Raw genomic sequence first — 22,234 nt, 5'->3', positions numbered from 1 at the left:
AATAATAAGATAAACTAAAACAGTTGTAATAAGTAATAATAAGTAAAGAGGTGTAGTTTTAAGTGTTAAATTTGGTGTAAGGTCTGGTGTAAAGTGTAAAGTGTTTCAGTGGTAGTGGTGCAGACACGGTGGTTGCAGGGTGGGGGGGTTGGGTGTGTTTTGTGGTGCTAATCTGACAGAGAGATGGAGCATTAATTAAGAATCATCTCGTATAATGAAATACAGATTACGGTTTAGATTCGGTTGGATTATCCCGACGTCTGTGACACGCACAACCCCTTTGAAAATGCAGCAAGAAAATTAACATGTTGTAATAGATTAGGTAATAAATATAGGTAATATAATAGTTATTTCTTTGTTATAATGCAGTAAGATGAATAATAACAGATGAAGATTTATAAAAATGTAGAAGGCCATTTTGGAGGATGACACTGCATTATTCTATGGAGTTAAACAAAGAGCAAACTTCCCCAAAAACCATCGACTGAAAACACCGAAACAACAAATCCTTGTGTGTTGACCTTCATGGATAATTAATAAACTCTCTGGAAACAACTCGCTCTGAGTTTGAAAAAAGAAGTTTGAGAAAGAGATTTCCCAGAAACACCAGCGTCGACCTTGTCGGAAGACAGATCAGACTTTCAGTTGATGGAGTTGAAGTGTCGTTTTGCTGCGGCTGTTGTTATTGTTTTGGTGTTAGAGGCTGTTTCTATTGTTGTGTAGGGTGGGTGATGACTGGGTGGGGGGGGGGAGGGGGTACATGGTGGTGGAGGGGTCCTTCACGGACCACCACACTCAGGTGTCCGGTGAGGTGAACCGAACACGCAGAGCACACCGGTTTTGAATATTTGATAACGGCAGGGAGGGGGCTGGGGGAGGCTAACATGTTACAAGCTCATTATCTCTCTCTGTGTGGTGGTGGTGAAGGCTTTGTTTTCGTCCATGCCTTAGTTCTCTCTCTCTCTCTCTCTCTCTCTCTCTCTCTCTCTCTCTCTCTCTCTCTCTCTCTCTCTCTCTCTCTCTCTCTCTCTCTCTCTCTCTCTCTCTCTCTCTCTCTCTCTCTCTCTCTCTCTCTCTCTCTCTCTCAGGAGTAGAGTGTCGGGGGGGGGTCATGTGCCCCGCCCCCTCACCTGACCTCTGTTGTCTATGTGGTGCCCACAATTGTGACCATTAAACCGTGGCGGGAGAATACGCATGACACACCGACGGCCCCTACTGGTCTAGCGTCGTCTCTAGTGGAAACACCCCCTGCCCACACACTTCATGTATATTTAACAAACGTCTGGAAATGGCAGAACGAGCCATCATGCCTGCCAGACAGGCCCTGACCTCCCCCCATTGCACACACACAAATACACTCACGCTCACACATACACGCTCACACAAACACACACACACACACACACACAAACCGCACCCACACAAACACACATGTACACACACAGCCTTTCCTCCTAACCCACCCATCTTCAGAGTCACGCTCTGTCGTCCCCGATTAAAATCCATTTTGCTCCCCTCTCTCTCTCTCTCTCTCTCTCTCTCTCTCTCTCTCTCTCTCTCTCTCTCTCTCTCTCTCTCTCTCTCTCTCTCTCTCTCTCTCTCTCTCTCTCTCTCTCTCTCTCTCACTTGCTCTCTCTCTTTGTCCCCCCGCCCCTCTCTCTCTATTTATCTCGCTCTGTCTCGCTCTCCCCTTTTCTGTTACCCTCTCCCCTGCTCTCTACTCCTCCCCTATCACACACACACACACACACACACAAACACACGTGGAATGTTGGATGACCATGCTACCTCACCCCAGGTGCAATGCATGCCCGAGTGAACTTAATTGGGTCTGTCTGCCCTGGCCGTACGTGCGCTGTGCAGGGCCAGAGTGCACGTTCCAGCCCCATACTGCTGGACATGGCACCGTGCATTCAGTATAGGCTGAATACGTGCACTGCGGTCTATGCGGATTTGAGACCGAAAGAAACCCCCGCACACACAATCTCTCTCTATCTCTCACATACATACACACACACACACAAAAACACATTCTGACTATCTCTTACACAAACAAACACACAAACACACACACACACTATATTTTTCTCTCGCTCATAAACATACACATACACAGCCCAGTAACAAGGCTATTTGTGAGTGAATTGGTAAAATAGTTCAAGTGATTTCCATTATATCGGGTTGTTGAGGGATGCAGGATGAGACGTACTAGGGAGCAGATGTAGAAGGGGGTGTATGTAATGTGTGCGCGTGTGTGTGTGTGTGTGTGTGTGTGTGTGTGTGTGTGTGTGTGTGTGTGTGTGTGTGTGTGTGTGTGTGTGTGTGTGTGTGTGTGTGTGTGTGGAGTGTAGATGTCTGCGTGTGATCTGCACCAGAAGATTATAATTATTCAGTGGTTTCAACAACAATGCAAGACTGTATGGGTGCCTGTGTGTGTGTGTGTGTGTGTGTGTGTGTGTGTGTGTGTGTGTGTGTGTGTGTGTGTGTGTGTGTGTGTGTGTGTGTCTGTGTCTGTTCAAGTGATTTCCATTATATCGGGTTGTTGAGGGATGCAGGATGAGACGTACTAGGGAGCAGATGTAGAAGGGGGTGTATGTAATGTGTGCGCGTGTGTGTGTGTGTGTGTGTGTGTGTGTGTGTGCCTGTGGGTGCGTGTGCATGTGTACGTGTTAGTGGAGGCTGGATAGTATAAATGATGTCCCATTTTTTTCATAAGTTAAAATTTTACATTTGTTTGGGATGGTAGTTACTTGCACTAAATTCATAATCCAGCAAATTATCAAATCAAAAAAAAAGAATGCCCTCTCTCAATCCTATCCTCTTCTATGTTGTTTGTTATTGCAATTGTATCAGTGTGTTGAACCCTCCTTAATCTGGCATATACTAAGCACATTTTGTACATACATGCAGTAGTATACATTCTCCACAATGGCATGCAAGGGCTGTTTGTTGTGGTATGTCTTTTATATTCTGTGCCACTCCTTCTCAGCCCCTTCAATTTGTCCGGACAACACAATGCATGCGGCAGGAAGAGACATAGCAAGAGAGAGAGAGAGAGATGCGTATTATACACCCCATTATTCTCTACGTTATTCCCAGCCCCGTAGTAAGGAGCCGAAAGCATCCATTAAACATGTGTTTTTCTGCCCCCTGCTGGTCATCCATTAGTAATGCCCAACAACGCAGGACAAGGCGAAATCAGCGAGGCCCCCAGTGAGCCATTTACCTCTGCTGCCTCGTGCCTTATAACCCTGTACACACACACACCGTCTGGGTGATTCAGCAGAAGCCTTGTTAGTCTGGTCGGATGAGACGGGGAAGAGGTTAGGAGAGGCCGGGGATGATTGCCGTGGATGAATAATGGAACAGCCTTGAACATGTTGTCTTGTTGCACGGAAGGTCTTTGGGAATGTATTAAAAAAAACTCACGATCTGTATTGATGGCAGAGGCATTGTTTTTTTCTTCCATGTCTATCTTTCTTTCTCCCTCACCCACCCCTCTCCCTCTCTCTGGCTCTCTGGCTCTCTGGCTCTCTCTCTCCCTCTCTCTCTCTCTCTCTCTCCCCCTCTCTCTCTTTCTCACTCCCCCTCTTGATCCTCATGACACAGGGCGTTAGAGAAACCAGAAACACTCTTTCCCTCGGATTCCTCTGGTAAACAAAGAAGACAGCTCTGAACCGCACTCATCATCGTCCCCGAGGACGGCTCTCCGCCCCCTCCCTCCCTCCCTCCCTCCCTCCCTCCCTCCCCCCTCCCTATGACTATTCATGCCCACTGTATCCTTAGCCTAGATAGGCACCCAACAGACACGGCTCTCACTAGCCATGGCCCAGTTCAAACTTGTAATGGAGATGTTGCTATGCATATATTATATTCATGTCGATTTGAGTCCGTCATCTATAATGGGCTTGTATTGTGTAAACACTTTCATCCGTATCAACTTGTTTGGAACATGTGCTTAAGAGACGAGGTAGGATTCCAACAGGTTTGTCTGGAGGAGACAATGGGGTTCGTACCACGTTAAGGCCTATCTTTTGGGGGGTTATACACACTATCCTGCCCTGAGGATAGCGCGTGGCGGTGTATATCAACTCAACAGGGAGAGAGTGAGCCGGCTATATCGGGAGACAGGGTGCACGTTTATCTGATGTTGGCGCTGTGCCAGACGACAGCTGGAGCATCACACTCCCGTCGTCTCTTCACTAAAAGGATGACACGGTTATCTCCCCACCGCTGCAAGGCGCCATCAAAGCAGAAACAAGGCGTGCGGAATGGGGAGTTAATAGGGCTTCCCGCCACCGAACAAAGTCGCTAACGAGAGACTGCTGCTGCTCCACTTTTCGCAAAATTAATAATTTGTCTTTTCCTTCCTTCCTACCGCGAGGGGCTTCTGATCTGGCGCAGAAGAACAGGTGTGAGGTGCAGGGGGGGGGGAGCCAAGAGAGAGAGAAACAGTGTGCTTATCAATTAGCTCCACTGTGTGTGTGTGTGTGTGTGTGTGTGTGTGTGTGTGTGTGTGTGTGTGTGTGTGTGTGTGTGTGTGTGTGTGTGTGTGTGTGTGTGATAATAAAGGGGCCAATTTTAGCTGGACAGACCCAAACATAGAAAAGATCACCCAATATTATTATTACTACAGGAAAAAATGTGCAGCGTTGAGTTCTGCAGTGGGGAGTTAAAAATATACTGGTCTATGGATATTTTAAAACTGTACATAAATTTAACCGAGTTATGACCACAATATATTAAATTTTTATGACCCACGGTTGTATGCTTGATTTTGTATTGCTCTTTTGTTCTTATCCATATAAAGATGGCTTATTCATTTAGTCATCAAATCTGGTGTTTTGATCAATGTTGATGCAAAATTATACACAAGACATTAATAAATGAATAAATGAATAAGGTGAGTAAATTAAAATAGATCAAGCCTTATCTTTCCCACAAAGTCATTCATTTTGGGGGCTGGAAACACAATGATTCTCGAGAGAATTTCTTAAGATAATTTTACGTTTTTGTGATTTCCTGAATACACAATCTCAATGCTAGTGTTTCCACAGGCCTATTAATGATCATCAACTGAAACTCTTCTGTTTTTCATGCCTAAGATGGCCAAAAAAATCCGTAAACACATTAGGCTCACTGTCACTCACCTCTATTCTTTGCTTCTATTCCATGTTCTCTCCTCAAGGGGTCCTGCCTCGGCGCCAGAATTCCCTCTGTTTGGATCTGCTGTCTTCTGGTGGTCAGTCACTGTACTACAGAGACGCTGGGAAAATAAGATATCATGGAGGGGACTTTATTAATCACAGAGGGGGAAACACAGCAGCAAGTAGTAGAGGAGGACCAGGTATAAGAATAAAAAACTTAGAATTTATTAGATAAATAAGAATAGACATTTACGGAAAAAACATATGTAACAAGAGTAACAATTTAAATGTAACCACATATAAATGTTATCATTATATACAGTTTGGGTAGAAATGATTGAGGGTATAGACACAAGTAACCAATCATGGGCTGAGTACTTGTGGGTTAAGCCCCTTCCCTTGTACCCAAACAAAAAGAATCAACATGAATAAAAAATATAACCACAAGCGGTGATTAGCAAAATTAAAAGTCAAGAACACACTAATGGAAGATATATAAATATGACAAATAATTATGAAGGAAAGATGTTGATGAAGATGTGGCCGAAAGTCATGTTCAGCATGCTATAATAGGGATTCAAACTCTCAACCTAAGAATCACCTGTAAAAGGCATTATCCCATTGAGCCACTGATAAACCTGAACTTCAGCCTCATTCACTTGGTCAAAATGTCTATTGATAAGCATACAACATCAAGAAACCTCCAAGCACACAATTCTCAAATGAATCGGGATTTAAACTGTCAACCAAAGGAACACCTGTACAAAGCATTATTCCATTGAGACATTGATAAACCTGATGTTCAGCCTCATTCACATGGTCAAAATGTCTATTGATAAGCATACAACATCCAGAAACCGCCAAGCACACATTTCTCAAGTGAATTAAGGGCTTTCTTAAAAGCATATACCTGAAAAATCTTTGAAATTCTTTTCTTCTTCTTCTTTCGTGTTTATTTGGCGGTTGGCAAACCAATATGGTGCATTACCGCCACCTACTGTTTGGTTTAGAGCTTCGATGGAGGTTATACTGCATAAACATGAATCTCAGCATGGGCCAGTGGTTGATGAGTTTGTCAGTTGGTGTGACAAGTCTTTTCTTCAGCTTAACATCTCAAAGACAAACCTACATACATAAATGTCTTTATTTTTATAAATCTTTTATAGAATCTGTTCTCACTTTTTCTTTTATTGCCTGGTATGGGGGCATCAGCCTTAGGGACAAAAACAACCTCAGCCATATTGTGAAGGTGGCTGGGAAGTTGATTGGCTGTATTACATTAAGGGTGGAAAGGCAGGGTTTTGCACACTTTCAGAGTCAAAGAGACAGGATGCTGCAGCAATCTGCTGCGCGTGTGTATGTGTGCGTGTGTGCGTGTGTGCGTGTGTGTGTGTGCGTGCGTGCGTGCGTGCGTGTGTGTGTGTAAAAGAGAAGTTAACACTGTTATAACACGGTTTTGTTTAGCTATTGCGTAAAGTTTTAACTTTAAGTGATACAACCAAATCGTCCTTGGGTCACGTGCACCGTTTCACCTTTAACGTCACCCTCAACCAAACCTCACAGCACCGTCACACTAGAGCCGAGCCGATTGGCCGAAAGTCTTTGTAACCCCTCCTACCATGGTTTTGATTGGTTCGTATCGTCTGGCTTCTGCCAGCGTGCTTGTCTGTCCCATTATCGCGTTCACTGCGAAAATGGCGAACCTGTGTGTGCGAGCAGCGAGACAGAGCTACCTCTATCTGGCTTCACCTTCATTATCAAGGTAAATTTGTGTTAAATACATCGTCATAAAGGGTTCGTTTTGCTGTAAGGGTTCAAATGATACAGGTGTATTAATGTATTAATGTATTTTTATGGGTATTACTCCCAAAGTCCTCAGCAGCCAGGGTGTCATAACAGTGGATCAATTTATCCTTTACATATTTTCTTCAACAAGGTCACACGTTCAGTATATTGGCGTGTGCCATATAATACAACACATGTTTAGCGTTGAGTCTATTGATCAGAATTCGTAGTTATGACCGGGTATTGAACCCGGGACGGAGAGATGATGACATAACCAGACATGGTGATGTCTTGGTTAATTGGTTAGATCTTGAGGAGCTTTGGGTTTGTTTTTTTAAACAAGAAGGACAGGCATGTAATATTGTCTGGAATACCATCCATATACATTTTATATATATATAAAACAACATAAAAGTGTACTATACGCACCAACGGAGCCTTCCTGTCCTAACGTCAACATGCCCTCATGTGCGTCAGAATCTCCCATAATTGCATCTACTTGTCCTATCAGGTCGTCCCCTCGGTGGTTATGTACGGCCGCCCAGCGCCAGAACGGCCAGGGACCGGAGGACGAGGCCGAGAAGCTGGAGCAGAGTGCCGCGGAGAAGGCCTCGGCCGAGGAGAAGAGCCAGCTTGAAGGGCAGCTCAAGGAAGTCACAGTGAGTTTGCCTAAAACGACAAGCATTCATCCGTAATAGAATGCCCGGTCATTGGATACAAATCTTTAAAAAAAAAAAATCTGACAAACCACCTATCTCAAGCATTTAAAAGTTCACAATATGAAAAGTTGATGTTGGCCAAGCTGTATAATTCTGAAATAAAATACTGTCCATTTTAACAGGTCGGTATTTTTACCTCTTTTCTCAGATTTATCGTAGAAAATGATTAACAAAGTTATTACATGTCTATTAGAAGACCTACACAACGTATAATAGAAAATATTCCCCCCAAAACATGAAACCATATTGAGCAGATTATGCTAAATTATTGAAACCATACATTACTATACAATTTATATCTTGGGGGTACTGATACTGGTCATATTTCATTCCATGTGACCTGATCATAATAATCGCCCAATGACATTTGTGGTACATTTTGTATTACAAATGTTTTTTGTAGCCTATTAACCTTCCATATCTTTCTGTTTCTTCAAGGAAAAGTACAAGCGAGCACTCGCAGACACAGAGAACCTGCGGGTCAGGAGTCAGAAGATGGTGGAGGATGCAAAACTATACGGTAGGGTCCACCATGGCCACACAACCACTCACTGCCTCTTGAACGTACCCCAGCCACTGTTGCTTAGACACATCACCTGGGACACAGTCCCTCTTTCAATGCATCACTGGAAACACACCTTTTGTAAAATCGGAACAAACTTTCCTCAACTCTACGATGATCTTATTCTAATGCTCTTTGAATGTCTCAATGCAACTCTGTTTAATTGATATGTCCTTGTTTGTGTTTCACTATTTGATTATTAAAGAACCCATATCATGCTTTTTAGGGTTACTAATTACATGTGGGGTACTACTAAAATAGGGTTACATGCCTGTATTTCACAAATACCCCTTTTTATTTTCATCACTTATTGAGGGGCATTCTCAGTGGGCATGATTACTCCCCCTGGCTCAGACTAATATTTTTTTAGTTTATCAGACATGTATACAAACGCCATATTACTGTCTAAAGCGGAGGGAAAAGTCGAAAAAAGCATAATGGCACCCCTTTAATCATTTAGAATAGTGCTATACAACCAAAACGTATAACAAGCCCTCTCCCCCCACCCAGGCGTCCAAGGCTTATGCAAGGACCTGCTGGAGGTGGCGGACATCTTGGAGAAGGCCACCGAGAGCGTGCCCAAGGAGGAGGTGACGGCGAGGAACCCTCACCTGAAGAGCCTGTACGACGGGCTGGTGATGACGGAGGCTCAGGTCCAGAAGGTGTTCACCAAGCACGGCCTGGTCAAGATCAACCCCGACGGGCAGAAGTTTGACCCCTACGAGCACGAGGCGCTCTTCCACACGCCCATTGACGGCAAGGTCCCCGGCACTGTCGCCGTGGTGACCAAGGTGGGCTACAAGCTCCACGGGCGCACCCTGCGGCCGGCGCTGGTGGGCGTGGCCAAAGCCTCCTAAAAGGAAGGGTTTACCTCAACGCAAAGAGAAATGATCCAGGTACAGAGGACTGATGGAGCTCCACTCTCCCTCTGTCTCGTGATACCTGGGAAAGACTGGGAATCGAATCGGAATCGACTCGGACTGAAGCCTGTCTGGGAATGCTACACATCCAATCCAGTTGTTTGTTTTTTTAACACTTTTCAGGATCTGTACAGCCTTAGTATTTCTTGTCAGATTTCAGTTTAAAGTCGTGTATAATTCATTTGACTTGAGAGTTTGGGTGACCTCTAACATCTATGGATGGCGTACACATTGTACATACATCATTGCAGGAAACAAATCCATAAAATAAAAATACCACACCTGAATGAGACTTCATGCTTTTTTGGAGATTTCAGAAATCTTCACTGAAACCTTTGCTTGAACTATTTATAGAACCAAGATGTTTTGGTGAGATTTCCTACAATGTTTTATGTTGTATTGGGCTGCTACACGTGAAACCAGAAGTACACCTGTCAGAATGCTATTAGATACCCAGCATTTTGGGTTCATTCCAGAGATTTTAGTCTACTTTATATAAACAAATTGAATGTATGTTTAATAATAAACTTTGTTTTGTCATTTATCATGTGCATTTTATGGGGACTGAAGAATTGAACAAGCCATTGGGTTCTAACTCTGGACGGAAACTTATTTTGAACTGTTGGCTGTGTAGATAACACCTTGGTTATTTCAACGTCATCATGGGAAGATTTTTCATGATGGTGTTGAGTGTTTGGAATATCACCGTCCTGTAAGGTTGTTTAGCAAAGCAACCTCCAGTACTACAGCATCTAAATAAATGTGTAGATCATTTTTGTTTCGTTCTCCCCTTTATAACAGTATTTGGTTAATGGACAAAGGATGTCAACTGTGTTTTGGAAGTTGACAGGCTGTTGTGTAAAAACGTAGCATTTAAATGGGTGGAAGCCTTGATTCAATACCTTGAGTGCACTGCACAGCATGCAGGGAGTTGAGCTCAGTTCAGCTTCAATCAGATTGTTTTCTTATTGGCAATATGAAACGCAAAAAAAAGCAGGGTTGTGACGAGATCATTTTTTAGAGTTCTACTGCTACATAATCTGTGCTTAAAGTAGTGATACAGATGCCTCAGCAAAAGCAGGTTAATGGTCAGTATCAATGAGATGCTGAGGAAATAGTTGTCAAAAATGTTGACGAATGAACAGGCATATTTGAAAGTATAAAGCATTTGCACCTTTTTAATACAAAAACATACACACCGTGTCATGTGCAACCACAGTTAATAGAACAGCAAAAACGCACAAATGTAAGTTTATATAGACTTATGAATAAACTATTGGTATAAAATGGAACATCTCGAAAACATGCCATGACTAGACGGAGGTTTAGAAAAATGGATTTTACACACCCTCCTATATTTGCTGGTCTTAATTACAAAAGCTATACAATTCTGAAATAAAATACTGTACATTTCACAGGTCAGTATTTTAACCTCTTCTCAGATTTATCGTACAAAATTATTTACAAAGTTGTTGCATGTCTAAAAGAAGAAATCCAGCACAACGTATAATAGAAAATATATTCCCCCAAAACATGAAACAATATTGAATTGAATTGCTATTTTTTCAGAGACATGTATCCATGAAGTGAATCTTATGGGGAACCCAACAGCTAGCTTCACATGCAGAATTACAACATTTTGGTCAAATACTTGAGACAGCGACGGCTTTCTCTCCGCAGTAGGAAAGAAGAAGACTGTTACACAATCACGTATTATGTTGAATGGATCCAACCACACTATCCAATGAAAAAGGAGTTCCCTCACTTAAACGATGAAAAAAACTGCCATGGTCAAAATGCAGGAAAGCCTCCACTGACATACGACGTACCCACTGCCAAAAACATGAAGGATGGTATGGGGGGATCTTTGAGAAAAAGTATTAATCATGCTTTTTGTGTGCAAATGTAGCATCTTTTTACAGGTCCTGACAGTCCTGACAAAAGACCACACACATTCTGGATCTGTCATTCCCCTGTCCAATTAATCCCACCTAGCTCCCCGTCTCAAGTAACTTTTTTTTCTCAAATGCAGATGAAGGGAAATGATCTTCGCTGTGCCCGATGAACATTTAAACATCCCATTATGAGACCCTTTCTCTCTTCACAAGAACAATGAAGATTTGGACAATGATAGGCTCAGAGGGAGGAAGCATTGGAAGACAATCAACAAATATTAAACACACTTCACTTGTAGGCTTAACAATGACACCTACTTTTCAAACTACTTGCCCAAACCAACTAATAACCTGACATTTGGATATTATTGATAAGCTATTCAAGTGAACTGGTTACTGCTCAGCACTTCCAAGGTGCACATCCAGAATGTGAGGTTGGCAATGAGCCACAGTGTTTCAGGGTGACAAAACATAAGTCAAGACACAACCACCTTTCTCCATCCTTGAAGAAGGCGCCATTAAAAGGAGATGAAACAGATGAACGCATTCACTAGCCATGCATTATAATAACCAAAACAGAGCAAACCATGAGTTAAAACAATGACTGTACGTGCCGGGACAGGCACAAAATTGTGTCCAAAATGTTTGTTTTCTTTAATATATAATGCCCTAAAGACTAGGCTTTCCTCTTTATAAGTACTCTGGGGGAATCAGAGCAATGTTATCACAGTCTGTTGAGCAAATTAAGCTAGGTCTTATCCGACTTTTGATCTACTGGGTGCCGAAATGCAAAAGCTTTAGATATAAAACAACTGCTCTAGCAAACTGTAATAATTCCAGGGCTCCATTGGAGCCATAGTTCCATCTCTGTGCCTTCCAGAATAACCTCCTTTTACGTTCAATGGAAATATTAATTTCAATCCCTCTCGGCTTTCAGCGCTGAAAGGTTATGTAAGGTTAGGTGATCACAGTCTCCAACACGAATCAACATCGTCCATTATGAGCTGCCATAATAAAGAACAGTCACTGGCTGGGTCAGTGTTCAGCCTGAACCTTCTCAGTTTCTACGTCAATGAGAGTTAACCCTCAGTGATGCACACTCACCAGGTAAACCTCTGTTTGATTCATATTACCATAGGGTCTCTGTACTTTAATGCAAAAATAAAGGCCTATGATTTCACCGTTACCATTGGTATGAAAATACTGGAAATACTTAAATTCAAAATGTTGTTTGTTCTCTCCTTGCAATTATTCAAGTTATACTTTGAAAAAAAGGGGGGGGGGGGGGGGGGGGTACAATACTCACGAGCAAGCACGGCCCGACCGGTAATCGTCTCTCTCTCTCTCACCAACAGCCAATAAACAAGCGACGGCGGGGACGTCCCGCTGTTAGGAGGCGTCCCGCGAGATCCAGCCGCTCTCCGTCAGGAAGGTGAGGATGCGCTTCCTGAGCACCTTGTCCAGGTAGCCGGGCAGCCGGCTCTTTGCCGGGATGCCCTGCCTCTTCTGCAGGTGGTCCTTGATGATGAGGGTCTTGACGGTGAGGTAGCGCCCGGGGCTGAGGTTCAGCGAGCTGCACAGCACCTTCTCGCGGTCCGACAGCAGCTCGAAGCCCCCCAGGTTCTCGATGGCGGAAAACTCCCCGTCCTTGCCCTCCTCTTTGATCCCCGCCACGCCCCCTCCTCCTCCTCCGATGCCCGCCCCGCCGGCTCCGATCCCGAGGACGCCTCCGGACCCCGGCGCCCCGCCCCCGCCCCCTCCGCCTCCGCCTCCGGCCAACCCCGCCCCTCCGCCCCCCCGCTTCGACGACAGCGACACGCCCTTGACGTTCTCCTTGCGCTTCTCGCGCTTGTGCCGCGCCGCCTCGTACTCGGCCGCCTCGTCCAGCCGCGCGATGCCGTTGCGCCGGTAGCGCTGCAGCTCGCGCACCTTGGCCCGCAGCGCGCGCTCCTTGTGCACGTTGTCGAAGAACTCCTCGAACTCCCGGTGGGCCATGAACTGGCAGAGCACCCGCAGGCGCGCCCGCTGCTCCTTCTCCTCCTTGGTGATCTTGCGCTTGGGCGTGGCCGGGGCTCCGGCCCCCCCGCCGCCGCCGCCGCCAGCTCCCGTAGCCGCGAGGATCCCGGAGGAGACGACCCCCAGGGCAGTGGCCCCCGACCCTGGTCCTGCCGTCCCTGCCACCGCTCCTCCTCCTCCTACTCCTCCTCCACCACCACCACCTCCTCCTCCTCCCCCCGCCGCCGCCGCCGTGCTCCCAGCCGTCCCTCCTCCTACTCCTCCTCCTCCTCCTCCTCCTCCTCCCCCCCCCGGCCTCTCCTTGTCCTTCTTGTCGCGGCCGAGGAAGGCCGGCACCAGGCTGTAGTCGCGGGCCACGTTCTTGCGGCGCTGGCGCTCGCGCAGCTTGCGCACGTACATGTCGACGTGGGCGCGCTTCATCTCGATGTCCACGTCCTCGTCGTCGTAGTTCACCGACAGGCCGCTGATGAGCTTCTCGGCGTCCTGGTCGTACTCCACCTCATAGTCGTCCCGCAGCGGCATGTAGCCCAGCTGCTGCTGCTCGGCCAGGGACACGTCCAGCGGGGGCAGCGGGGTGGTGAGGGACGGGGAAAGGGGCCCCCCGCTGGGACAGGTGTGGTCCGTGACGCGGTTGGGGATGTTGTCGGGGATGCAGGCCTTGCCCAGGTTGCCGTGGATGTACATGGTGACGTAGTGCTCCATGACCTCCTGGGGCGTCCGCGAGGCACCCACGTGCGTGGCCATGTCCTCCTGGGAAGCGAGGGGAAACACAAGCCACTCGCGTTAAGGGGGATCGATGGAGGAAACGACCAACGTAGATAGTTTAAATAACTGTTTATATTTTATCAGGCAAAAGGAATTGGGATTGGTTGTTAAAGATTATTAACAACACATTATTTACACACAATCTATAAATCGCATACTATTGTAGCAGTATACTATTTATACATCTGTGACTTCAATTCCCAATGAAAATATTGAAAGTAGAATAAGTTGATTATTTCAATGTTTAAGATCTTACATTAAGAAGCAAAATCGATCGTCCTATAACATGTACATTGCATGTGAACTGTTAACTTGACTTGATTCGTCATCCACAAGTTGCTCTTCTTTTCCCCCCCAAAACATCGATTCTCTTTAGATGTGTGCAGACTCTTTGACTCATGCATGCATAATATAGAGGTGGATTGGCAAATAAACCCCAGACAAACAAAGCTACAGCTTAATTTTTTTTATAATACACAAAAACTCTTTCGGTCCACAGATAATGAACACATACTCATTTCGGTTTCTTAAAACAATAGTACTTGCTGAGGTTGTTTATATGCTGTATGTCATACAGTGACGATACCCTGCTTACAGATTATAACCAGAAATGTGAATAATTAATCAGTCATCTAAAGTGAACAAAAACCAAACACGCAAACTTAAAGTCACACATACCCAGTTTCCAAAGCCATACTGCTCGATGGCATCGAGCAGCGCCTGCTCCTCCCTGCCGGTCCAGCCTCCCTCCGCCTCCGGACCCCAGAGGGGGAAGCGGCCGCCGTCCACCTGCTGGTAGCCGTGCCACCTCCGGTGGGTCCCTATCTCCGCACCGGCCGAGAAGCACTCGGGGCACAGCTCGATGTCGGGGCAGTCGGTGCAGCGGAGCCGCAGGTTGGTGACGTCTGCAAGGCAGTTCACGCAGTACTTCTTCTTCCCGAGGTCGGCCATGTTTGCTGGCTGCTCCGCTTGTTGTTGGATGATGCAGCGCATGCGCACTGGCGGTTGTCTTTGCTGCGCCGATGACTCTTTGCCTCATGAATATTCATGGCCGTGCGGTGAGCGGTTGTGATTGGCTCAGACAACTGACGTTTGAAGACAACTGGAGACAACATGAATGGCTGTCACCGACGAATAAATAATAATAAAAATTATAACCTGACTTCGTTTGAATTGGTAGCATTTTAAACGTACGAAATTATCACAAAAAGTATATTCTTATTAAACATGTTGTGATAATTGTATACGTTTAAAACGTTACTCGTTTCCTCATGAATATTAATGAGCGTTGAGGCGAGTGGTTGTGATTGGCTCACAGACCTAACGTTTCCACGACAACTGGAGATAACATGAAGGGTTGTCACCCACGACTAAAGGCACACAAGAACTAACCTGACCTCGTTTGAAAAGGTGGTTTTAAAGGTATGCAATTATCACAAAAAGTATAATACGATTATGCTATTATAGTATGAAGTATTTCGAACTTGCCTGACTTTTTTCAACTTATGACCCAAATGGAGGAAGCAGAGGGAATAGATAAAAATGAAAATGACCACAAGTTGGAGAACGAAAACTCTGAGTCAGATAACGAGAAGATACACGAAGCACCGTCGATCGATTCATCTGAAGAGCTCTTCAAACCTCCTCTCCACAATGAGGAGGAAACGGCTATTGAAGGAACGTCAACAGAGCCAGACACACAGTCAGGGGGTCTCGGAGCCGGCCCAGAGCACGAGGGCGGGCCTTCTGCTGCTCAGGTTACAGAAGAGGCTGAAGAGCGCCGGGCCTCTGTTGCTACGGTTACAGCAGAGGCCGAACCTACAGAACCAGGAGGAGACGGGGAACACGATGATGACCGAAACGACCCGGACATCAGCAGCGTGAGCTTGGTTTTGGAAGATGACGACGAGGCCCCTCGTGAGACGGACCCGCCCTCCCGTGAGGACAGTGTCGGGTCCGAGTCCCCCGGGGAGGGTGATCGGGAGACCCCCGAGCAGGGAGCCTCGAGCAACGGGTGCGAGGAGGAAGACGGCTGCGAAGAAGGGGCGTATGCGCAACTCTATTACCAGCTGTGCGCTGAGAGGGAAGAGATCCTTCAGCACAGCGGGGAACTGCAAACCAAGATCGCAGAGAACTTAGTGTTTTGGAAAGATACCGGAGGAGACGGCCAGCCAGAAGAGGGGATTCGGCCGTTGGATGAGCTCCAGCAGATCTATGAAACCTACCTGACCCAACTGGGTGACCTCAAGAAAGCGCAGGCGGAAATAAGGGAGTTACAGACCCAAGAGTTGCAGCAGGTGAGTCGGTTGATCCAATGTGACTAGAACGACCCTAGAACCAAGCACGCATGCACACACAGGCAGGCAGGCCAACAGACAGAAAGACAGACGGACAAACAGACAGACACAAGCACACACAGACACACACAAACAAATAAAATGTACCCACCATTTCCACAGGTGTAAATGGTGGGCAGTAGGGGGTGGCCAAACGCATCTTTTGGGGATGCGTGTACCAATCCCGGCCCCGCTGTCGACAGGCCCCTGGAACCAACCAACAGACTATCTAACTCCCCCCTTGCGTGTCCCCCACAGCAAGTGGAATCCGAATGGCGGGATCTTGTGGCCCTCAAACGCCACACGGCCATGACGGCCCCGGGGCCACAGGCGGCACGCGCCGGCGTCGATGAGGTCCTGGGGCGGGAGCGGAAATGCATGGACGAGCTGGTCGCCACCAAGATGGCGGACGTCCAGTCCAAGAGGAAGAGCCGCGCCCAGCCGCAGACGGAGAGTGTGTCCGACATGCTGCAGATGGTAGAGCAGAGGAAGGAGAGGCAGCTGCTGGCAGAGAAGTGTGACGAGGATCTGCGGAAGATACGGAAGAACTATGCAAGCACAATGCAGGTACACCTCCACCTCTCCATGGTATAAAGGTAGCACCATGGAGGTACACCTCCACCTCTAGGTACAACTCCACCTCGATGGGTATAAAGTCAGCACCATGGAGGTACAACTCCACCTCGATGGGTATAAAGGTAGCACCATGGAGGTACACCTCCACCTCTATGGGTATTAAGGTAGCACCATGGAGGTACACCTCCACCTCTATGGGTATAAAGGTAGCACCACGGAGGTACATCTCCACCTCTGTATGGTATAAAGGTAGCACCATGGAGGTACACCTCCACCTCTATGGGTATAAAGGTAGCACCATGGAGGTACACCTCCACCTCTATGGGTATAAAGGTAGCACCATGGAGGTACCACCTCCACCTCTATGGGTATTAAGGTAGCCCCATCATGGTACCTCCTCCACCTCTATGGGTATTAAGGTAGCCCCATGGTACCTCTACCTCTCTCTTTGTAGAGTTCCCTTCCATCGTTCTCCATTCCCTCTCCTCCTCTGCCCAGGTCACGGTTCACATCAGGGAGAGCCTCCAGTGGATCCAGGCGGAGAACCAGGCCAAGAGCGCCCAGCTGGCCCACTGGGAGGGCCTGCTGGCCCAGAAGAGGGAGCTGCTCACGGGGACCAAGAGGGCCTGCGGCCGCCTGCGCTCCCGAGCCCTGGACCTGAGGCAGCGCTGCGGCATGCTGGGAAACGTGGCTCTGCTCAGAGACTTTGAGGAGCAGGTGGACGCCTGCGGACACCTGGAGGGCGACGAGGGGAGTCTCCGACGGCGCCACTCCGAGGCGGCTCTTAAGTGCGCACGCTGGAAGACGAAGCTGGGGAAGAGTTGATTGGGGGGTGTGTGTATGATTACAATTATTAATTATATATCTTATATATATATAATTGTTATAATACATTTGTTATAAAGCCTGTTTCCTTCTCCCTTGTTTTAGATAGATGGTCTGATAGGGTACCAGGTAATTTGCAAAATATAATTCACGCGTGATAAGGAGTATCACAACCACTATGATAGTAAAGGGATAAAGTATGCTGGGAAAATAAAAAAACATTAACCGAATAGATGTTTATGATGCACAAAATCTTTGCCTTGTTGTTATATATATATATATATATATATATATATATATATATATATATAGATATGACTAACATGATGATCACAGTACAATACCATCACACCTTTCTAATTCATTGTAGCTAAATTAAACAATATAATTATCATCCACAATGTAATTGGTTGCATTGGTAGAAGTCGGTTGCTTTGTCTGGTTGAGTGGTACAACAGAATACAGCACATTAACGGGGTTTATTAGTATTGTAAGAATTTACAAACCAATCTTCACAGGTATGTGATGTATCTGTAGAGATGTCCACTCCGCACCAGTCGGTGGCGGTATTGCATTACTCACTTCAATAAAAGAAAAATAAATAATGCTTCCGGAGCACGAAAATATAAACATTAATTTCAGCCATCCGCATCAACAGACCAGGAATACACCCCATTAAATGCAGGAAAACGACGGATAGTCACTTTGTATTTTCTCAAGGTAAAGTATATGATTCAAGTCAATGAATATGTGTTAGATCGTTATTTGTATCGTCAATGAACGTTGACATAACGTAACTGCAGTGTCTAGTCTGTCACATGGCACAATTTCGTAAGAATGTCGTTATTTGTTCACATAATAAGATTACATTGCTTAAATTACTTATTATGCAAATGCATGTGTTTATGCATGGTTATCTAATACGATAAACAAGGTTGGTGCATCGTGCAGCAAGCCTAACCAGCTGGTCTCCACGCATTAAAAGATGCATGCATGTTCTTGTTCTCTGCAGGCTCTTCACCAGCGAGTTCTCCTGCAGATCCACAGAATATCATGACCGACGGACGAGCCCCAGGGGCGGCCGTGCTCCCCCAGAACCCGCTGACGTCGCCCTCCGGTGGCCTCCAGTCGGTGGAGATGGACCCGGTGGAGTACACCCTCCGCAAGCGCCTTCCCCGCAAACTCCCCAAGCGGCGCAACGACGTCTACGTGAACATGAAGACGGACTTCCGCGCACAGCTGGCGCGCTGTCAGAAGCTGCTGGAGGGCGGGGGGCACCGGGAGATCTGTGTGCACGGCCTGGGCCTGGCCATCAACCGGGCCATCAACATCGCCCTGCAGCTGCAGGCCAGCAGCCAGGGGGCGCTGCAGTTGGCCGCCAACACTTCCACTGTTGAGCTGGTGGACGACCTTGAGCCGGACGACCCCGACGAGGCCCCCGGGGAGCCCATGACGCGCACGCGCAATAACTCTGCCATTCATATTAAAGTGTATTATCCCAGCCCATAGTGTGTGTGTGTGTGTGTGTGTGTGTGTGTGTGTGTGTGTGTGTGTGTGTGTGTGTGTGTGTGTGTGTGTGTGTGTGTGTGTGTGTGTGTGTGTGTGTGTGTGTGTGTGTGCGCCTGCCATTTGTCACTGTTCTGGTGGGGTCGCTGACCTTCAAGGAAATGGCTATAAGTTGAATCCTGTATTTCCTGTTTAAACTGAGTGTTTATTTCTTGTATTGTGTTGTCTGTGATAAGTAGAATGTGGTGCAAATTTATTAGGCAACTTTTAGTTTATTTCTGGAAATGTTGACAACATGACATGCTTATATATTGCAGTGCCAAATGTGAATCCCTCTTTAATTTTAAGGCCTACGGAAATATTTTGTGTTCATATTTATACACATATCTAAGGAATATATTGTCAACGTGTCATGAAAAATAAAGTGGAATTGGGATAGAAGAGGTGTTCGTGCAGTCATTCACTCACGTGTGAACTGCAGGCGTATCGGTAAAGTGGGACCAATATTTGACTTCCCAGTTGTGATGGATTAGCCCTGCAGATGGTATGGTCTATTAGTAGGCCTCCTCTCTGGCTGGACTTGTCACGTGTTGACTTTGTAATTAATTGGAGTGGACCTAAAGGCATTGCATATGCACTATTTTACTTTACTTTAATTTCATTTGGCAGACATCTTTGTCGAAGGCGACATACAACATATTTGACAACAAGCAGTACAATTATTGTAAAGCAGCATTATTGTAAGGTAATCCACAGCAGACATTGTGTGTGGCCTTGCTAAAAACTTGCAAGCAAGTACAGAAAATAGCAAGTACAGAACACAATAAAAAAAGGACGAGTATATAAAAAGAAAATAGTCTCAAGACATCAGATGTGGCTAGATCAGTTGTCTCTAAAACACTAGCGTTCAAAAGTTTGGGGTCACCCAGACAATTTCATGTTTCTCTTGAAAAAACACACCTTTATTGAACAGTTTTCAGCTGTGCTAACACAGCTGAAAAGCCTTTTAACACAATCAGCTAAATAATGTACCATTAGGACACCGGAGTGATGGTTGCTGGAAATGGGCCTCTGTACAAGTAGATATTACATTAAAAATCTGCCGTTTCCAGCCAGAATAGTAATTTACCACATTAATAATGTCTAGATAGTATTTCTGAATCATTTCATGTTATCTTTATTTTAAAAAAGTGCCTAAGGACAATTATAAGTCAAAGTACCGCAGACGGTGGTGTATTTATTTATCCTTATCCCAAGGAAGAATTAGGAAGCAGAGATGAAGCGTCGTTGTTAATGTTGCAGGTCTTAGGGAGGACTTCGGGTCCAGCTCCCCATTTCTGTCCTCTTGTTGCCCAATTGTGATCCAACATAGTAATTATCCGTTTTATTGTGACTTTATTTCTCCCTGAATAAGCGGTAGCATATCAGCTGAGATAAGGACATGAGGATTGTTAAAACACACTCTGAACCTTGAACGTGGGAAAATCAAATTGGTTAGTTGGCCGCCACTGCGTGAGGCAAACCAAACACTCCAGTGTCTCCAACCCACTGCCAAAATGTCCCTTATCGGTTGATTTCACCAGACCTTGTTTCTCCCCCAATAGACTTGTTGTTGACGCATAACAAATCCACATCCTTTTTTTAATCCCGCCAATAATATTTTGAGTTAAAATAACTAAAGAATGGTGGGAATGCAGAGGGCTAAAGGAAAAAACAAGAAAGTAAAACATCATCAGGAAACAACTCTCTTGGTCACCATCCGTCATTCAAGCTGGGAAGCAACAACTAACTAACTAACTAGACTCTTGATGAAGTGTACGCGCGTCCCTCGTCAGCGACGCAGAGTTCCAGTGTGGACTGATTGCTATGCCTGTGACGTGAAGCGATGACATACGAGAGTGGGAAAAACGCACTGTTTGCAAGTGTGAATGAGAAAGCCTGGGAGTCCGGAAAATGGTTTAGGTTTGAGCTCCTTGCAGGATGTAAGCCATAAAAAGCCCAATCACAATTCTTCCTGCTGGCATTGTTTTCCGCACGGATCCTCGTCGTTCAGCGCTGATTGCGCATGTGGCACTAGCGTCATCAAACGCACACACGTCATTTGGAGGTAAAACGATAGCACCAAAGACTAATCCGTTCTTTAAAAAAAAGAAAGACACAAAATCAAACACTTTTTCTTTTTTAATTAATTAATTGTCTGAATGTTTCTTTACTTCTGGAGAGTAGCGAGTATAAAACTTTAAAAAGACAACGCTAGGCATCTCTACCCATAAAGATACATGTTCAAGATGATCTGGGTGTGACGGACACCTCTACGGGTGAGCTTGAAGCTCTAGCCAGCAACAGGGGGCTCGAGGAACCCCCCCAACACACCTAAAAGGCGAGAGTGTAAAAAAGTACATTCAACAGTGACTGCAGCTCTAAAAAGGCAGAAATAAAAATCTTTATAAATAATCTGTTGCAGAACAATTACAAATATATATTAAAATATTTACTGTAGAATAACATCATTGTGTTCTGGTGAGGCTAAGGATAAAAATCAGGGCAACACTCCAACCGGCCTTCTCTGAAGTGGCGATGGGAAAAAGGATGTTGCAAACTTATCGTTCTGCCGTTTTCCAGGTGCAAACTATACTCTCTGGGTGGTCCACTGCCTCGCATTGTCCACTGCCGTGAGTCCACCGTACAATCAGAAGAGGTGGGTTCAAGGGTCAAATTGACAGAAAACACCAACGCACGCACGTACACACATACCCACACACACACACACACACACACACACACACACACACACACACACACACACACACACACACACGTACGTGTACAAACACACTTTTTACAAACACAAATTGAAACGAGCGGTCGTCACACAACACACATACACACACACAAAGTGCTTGAAGAGTGCTGATTGGAAAGCTTTTGAAGCAGTGCAATGCATCTGCCTTAGTCTATGTATGCTGCCCCATTCCCCCCCCTCCCCCCCACATGTCCAGACGCCACGTCTTCACATTCCAAGGTGCAGTCTTAGAAGAAGTAAGGGCCGCCATTTTGGCTCTCAGCCTCCGCCCATAGTCGTCCGTTTCTTTGGTACGTGGCGGATACATAATTTGCCACTTTCCGTTATGTCCAATAAGCGCGGTGGTAGGGTGGTCAAAAAGTGTTGAATACAATAAATA

General features: G+C 45.9%; 5 protein-coding genes across 6 annotated transcripts in view; 3 read left to right on the top strand and 2 right to left on the bottom strand.

The window, feature by feature from the left end:
- Positions 1–6,743: 6,743 nt before the first annotated feature.
- On the bottom strand, positions 6,744–14,792 carry tada2b (transcriptional adaptor 2B). The gene is made up of 3 exons (XM_056575623.1): positions 14,488–14,792; positions 13,248–13,794; positions 6,744–13,100 (listed from the first exon to the last, which is right to left on the bottom strand). The coding sequence occupies exons 1-3, from the start codon at positions 14,758–14,760 to the stop codon at positions 12,418–12,420; spliced, it is 1,503 nt and encodes a 500-aa protein (XP_056431598.1). The 5' UTR covers positions 14,761–14,792; the 3' UTR covers positions 6,744–12,417.
- grpel1 (GrpE-like 1, mitochondrial) lies at positions 6,800–9,677 on the top strand. The gene is made up of 4 exons (XM_056575621.1): positions 6,800–6,909; positions 7,444–7,591; positions 8,090–8,171; positions 8,724–9,677. Exons 1-4 carry the CDS (start codon positions 6,842–6,844, stop codon positions 9,068–9,070), a joined length of 645 nt encoding a protein of 214 aa, XP_056431596.1. The 5' UTR covers positions 6,800–6,841; the 3' UTR covers positions 9,071–9,677.
- Positions 14,793–14,869: 77 nt separating the features above from the next.
- Positions 14,870–17,557, top strand: ccdc96 (coiled-coil domain containing 96). The gene is made up of 3 exons (XM_056575661.1): positions 14,870–16,106; positions 16,404–16,712; positions 17,220–17,557. Exons 1-3 carry the CDS (start codon positions 15,315–15,317, stop codon positions 17,544–17,546), a joined length of 1,428 nt encoding a protein of 475 aa, XP_056431636.1. The 5' UTR covers positions 14,870–15,314; the 3' UTR covers positions 17,547–17,557.
- Positions 17,558–18,141: 584 nt separating this feature from the next.
- On the top strand, positions 18,142–19,572 carry pop7 (POP7 homolog, ribonuclease P/MRP subunit). Its single transcript, XM_056575664.1, has 2 exons — positions 18,142–18,266; positions 18,559–19,572. Exon 2 carries the CDS (start codon positions 18,600–18,602, stop codon positions 19,053–19,055), a length of 456 nt encoding a protein of 151 aa, XP_056431639.1. The 5' UTR covers positions 18,142–18,266; positions 18,559–18,599; the 3' UTR covers positions 19,056–19,572.
- epoa (erythropoietin a) overlaps positions 19,446–22,234 on the bottom strand; it is a 9,928-nt gene continuing 7,139 nt past the window's right edge. For both annotated transcript variants that reach the window (XM_056575663.1, XM_056575662.1), the window contains exon 5: positions 19,446–22,234. This exon is cut by the window's right edge and continues 196 nt beyond it. The gene's annotated coding sequence lies outside the window, so the exon portion shown is untranslated.

This window comes from Gadus chalcogrammus, chromosome 17 (assembly GCF_026213295.1).
Source record: "Gadus chalcogrammus isolate NIFS_2021 chromosome 17, NIFS_Gcha_1.0, whole genome shotgun sequence".
NCBI lineage: Eukaryota > Metazoa > Chordata > Actinopteri > Gadiformes > Gadidae > Gadus > Gadus chalcogrammus.
Note: the sequence above shows the minus strand (reverse complement) of the source record. Positions and strands in the feature narration are given on the sequence as shown.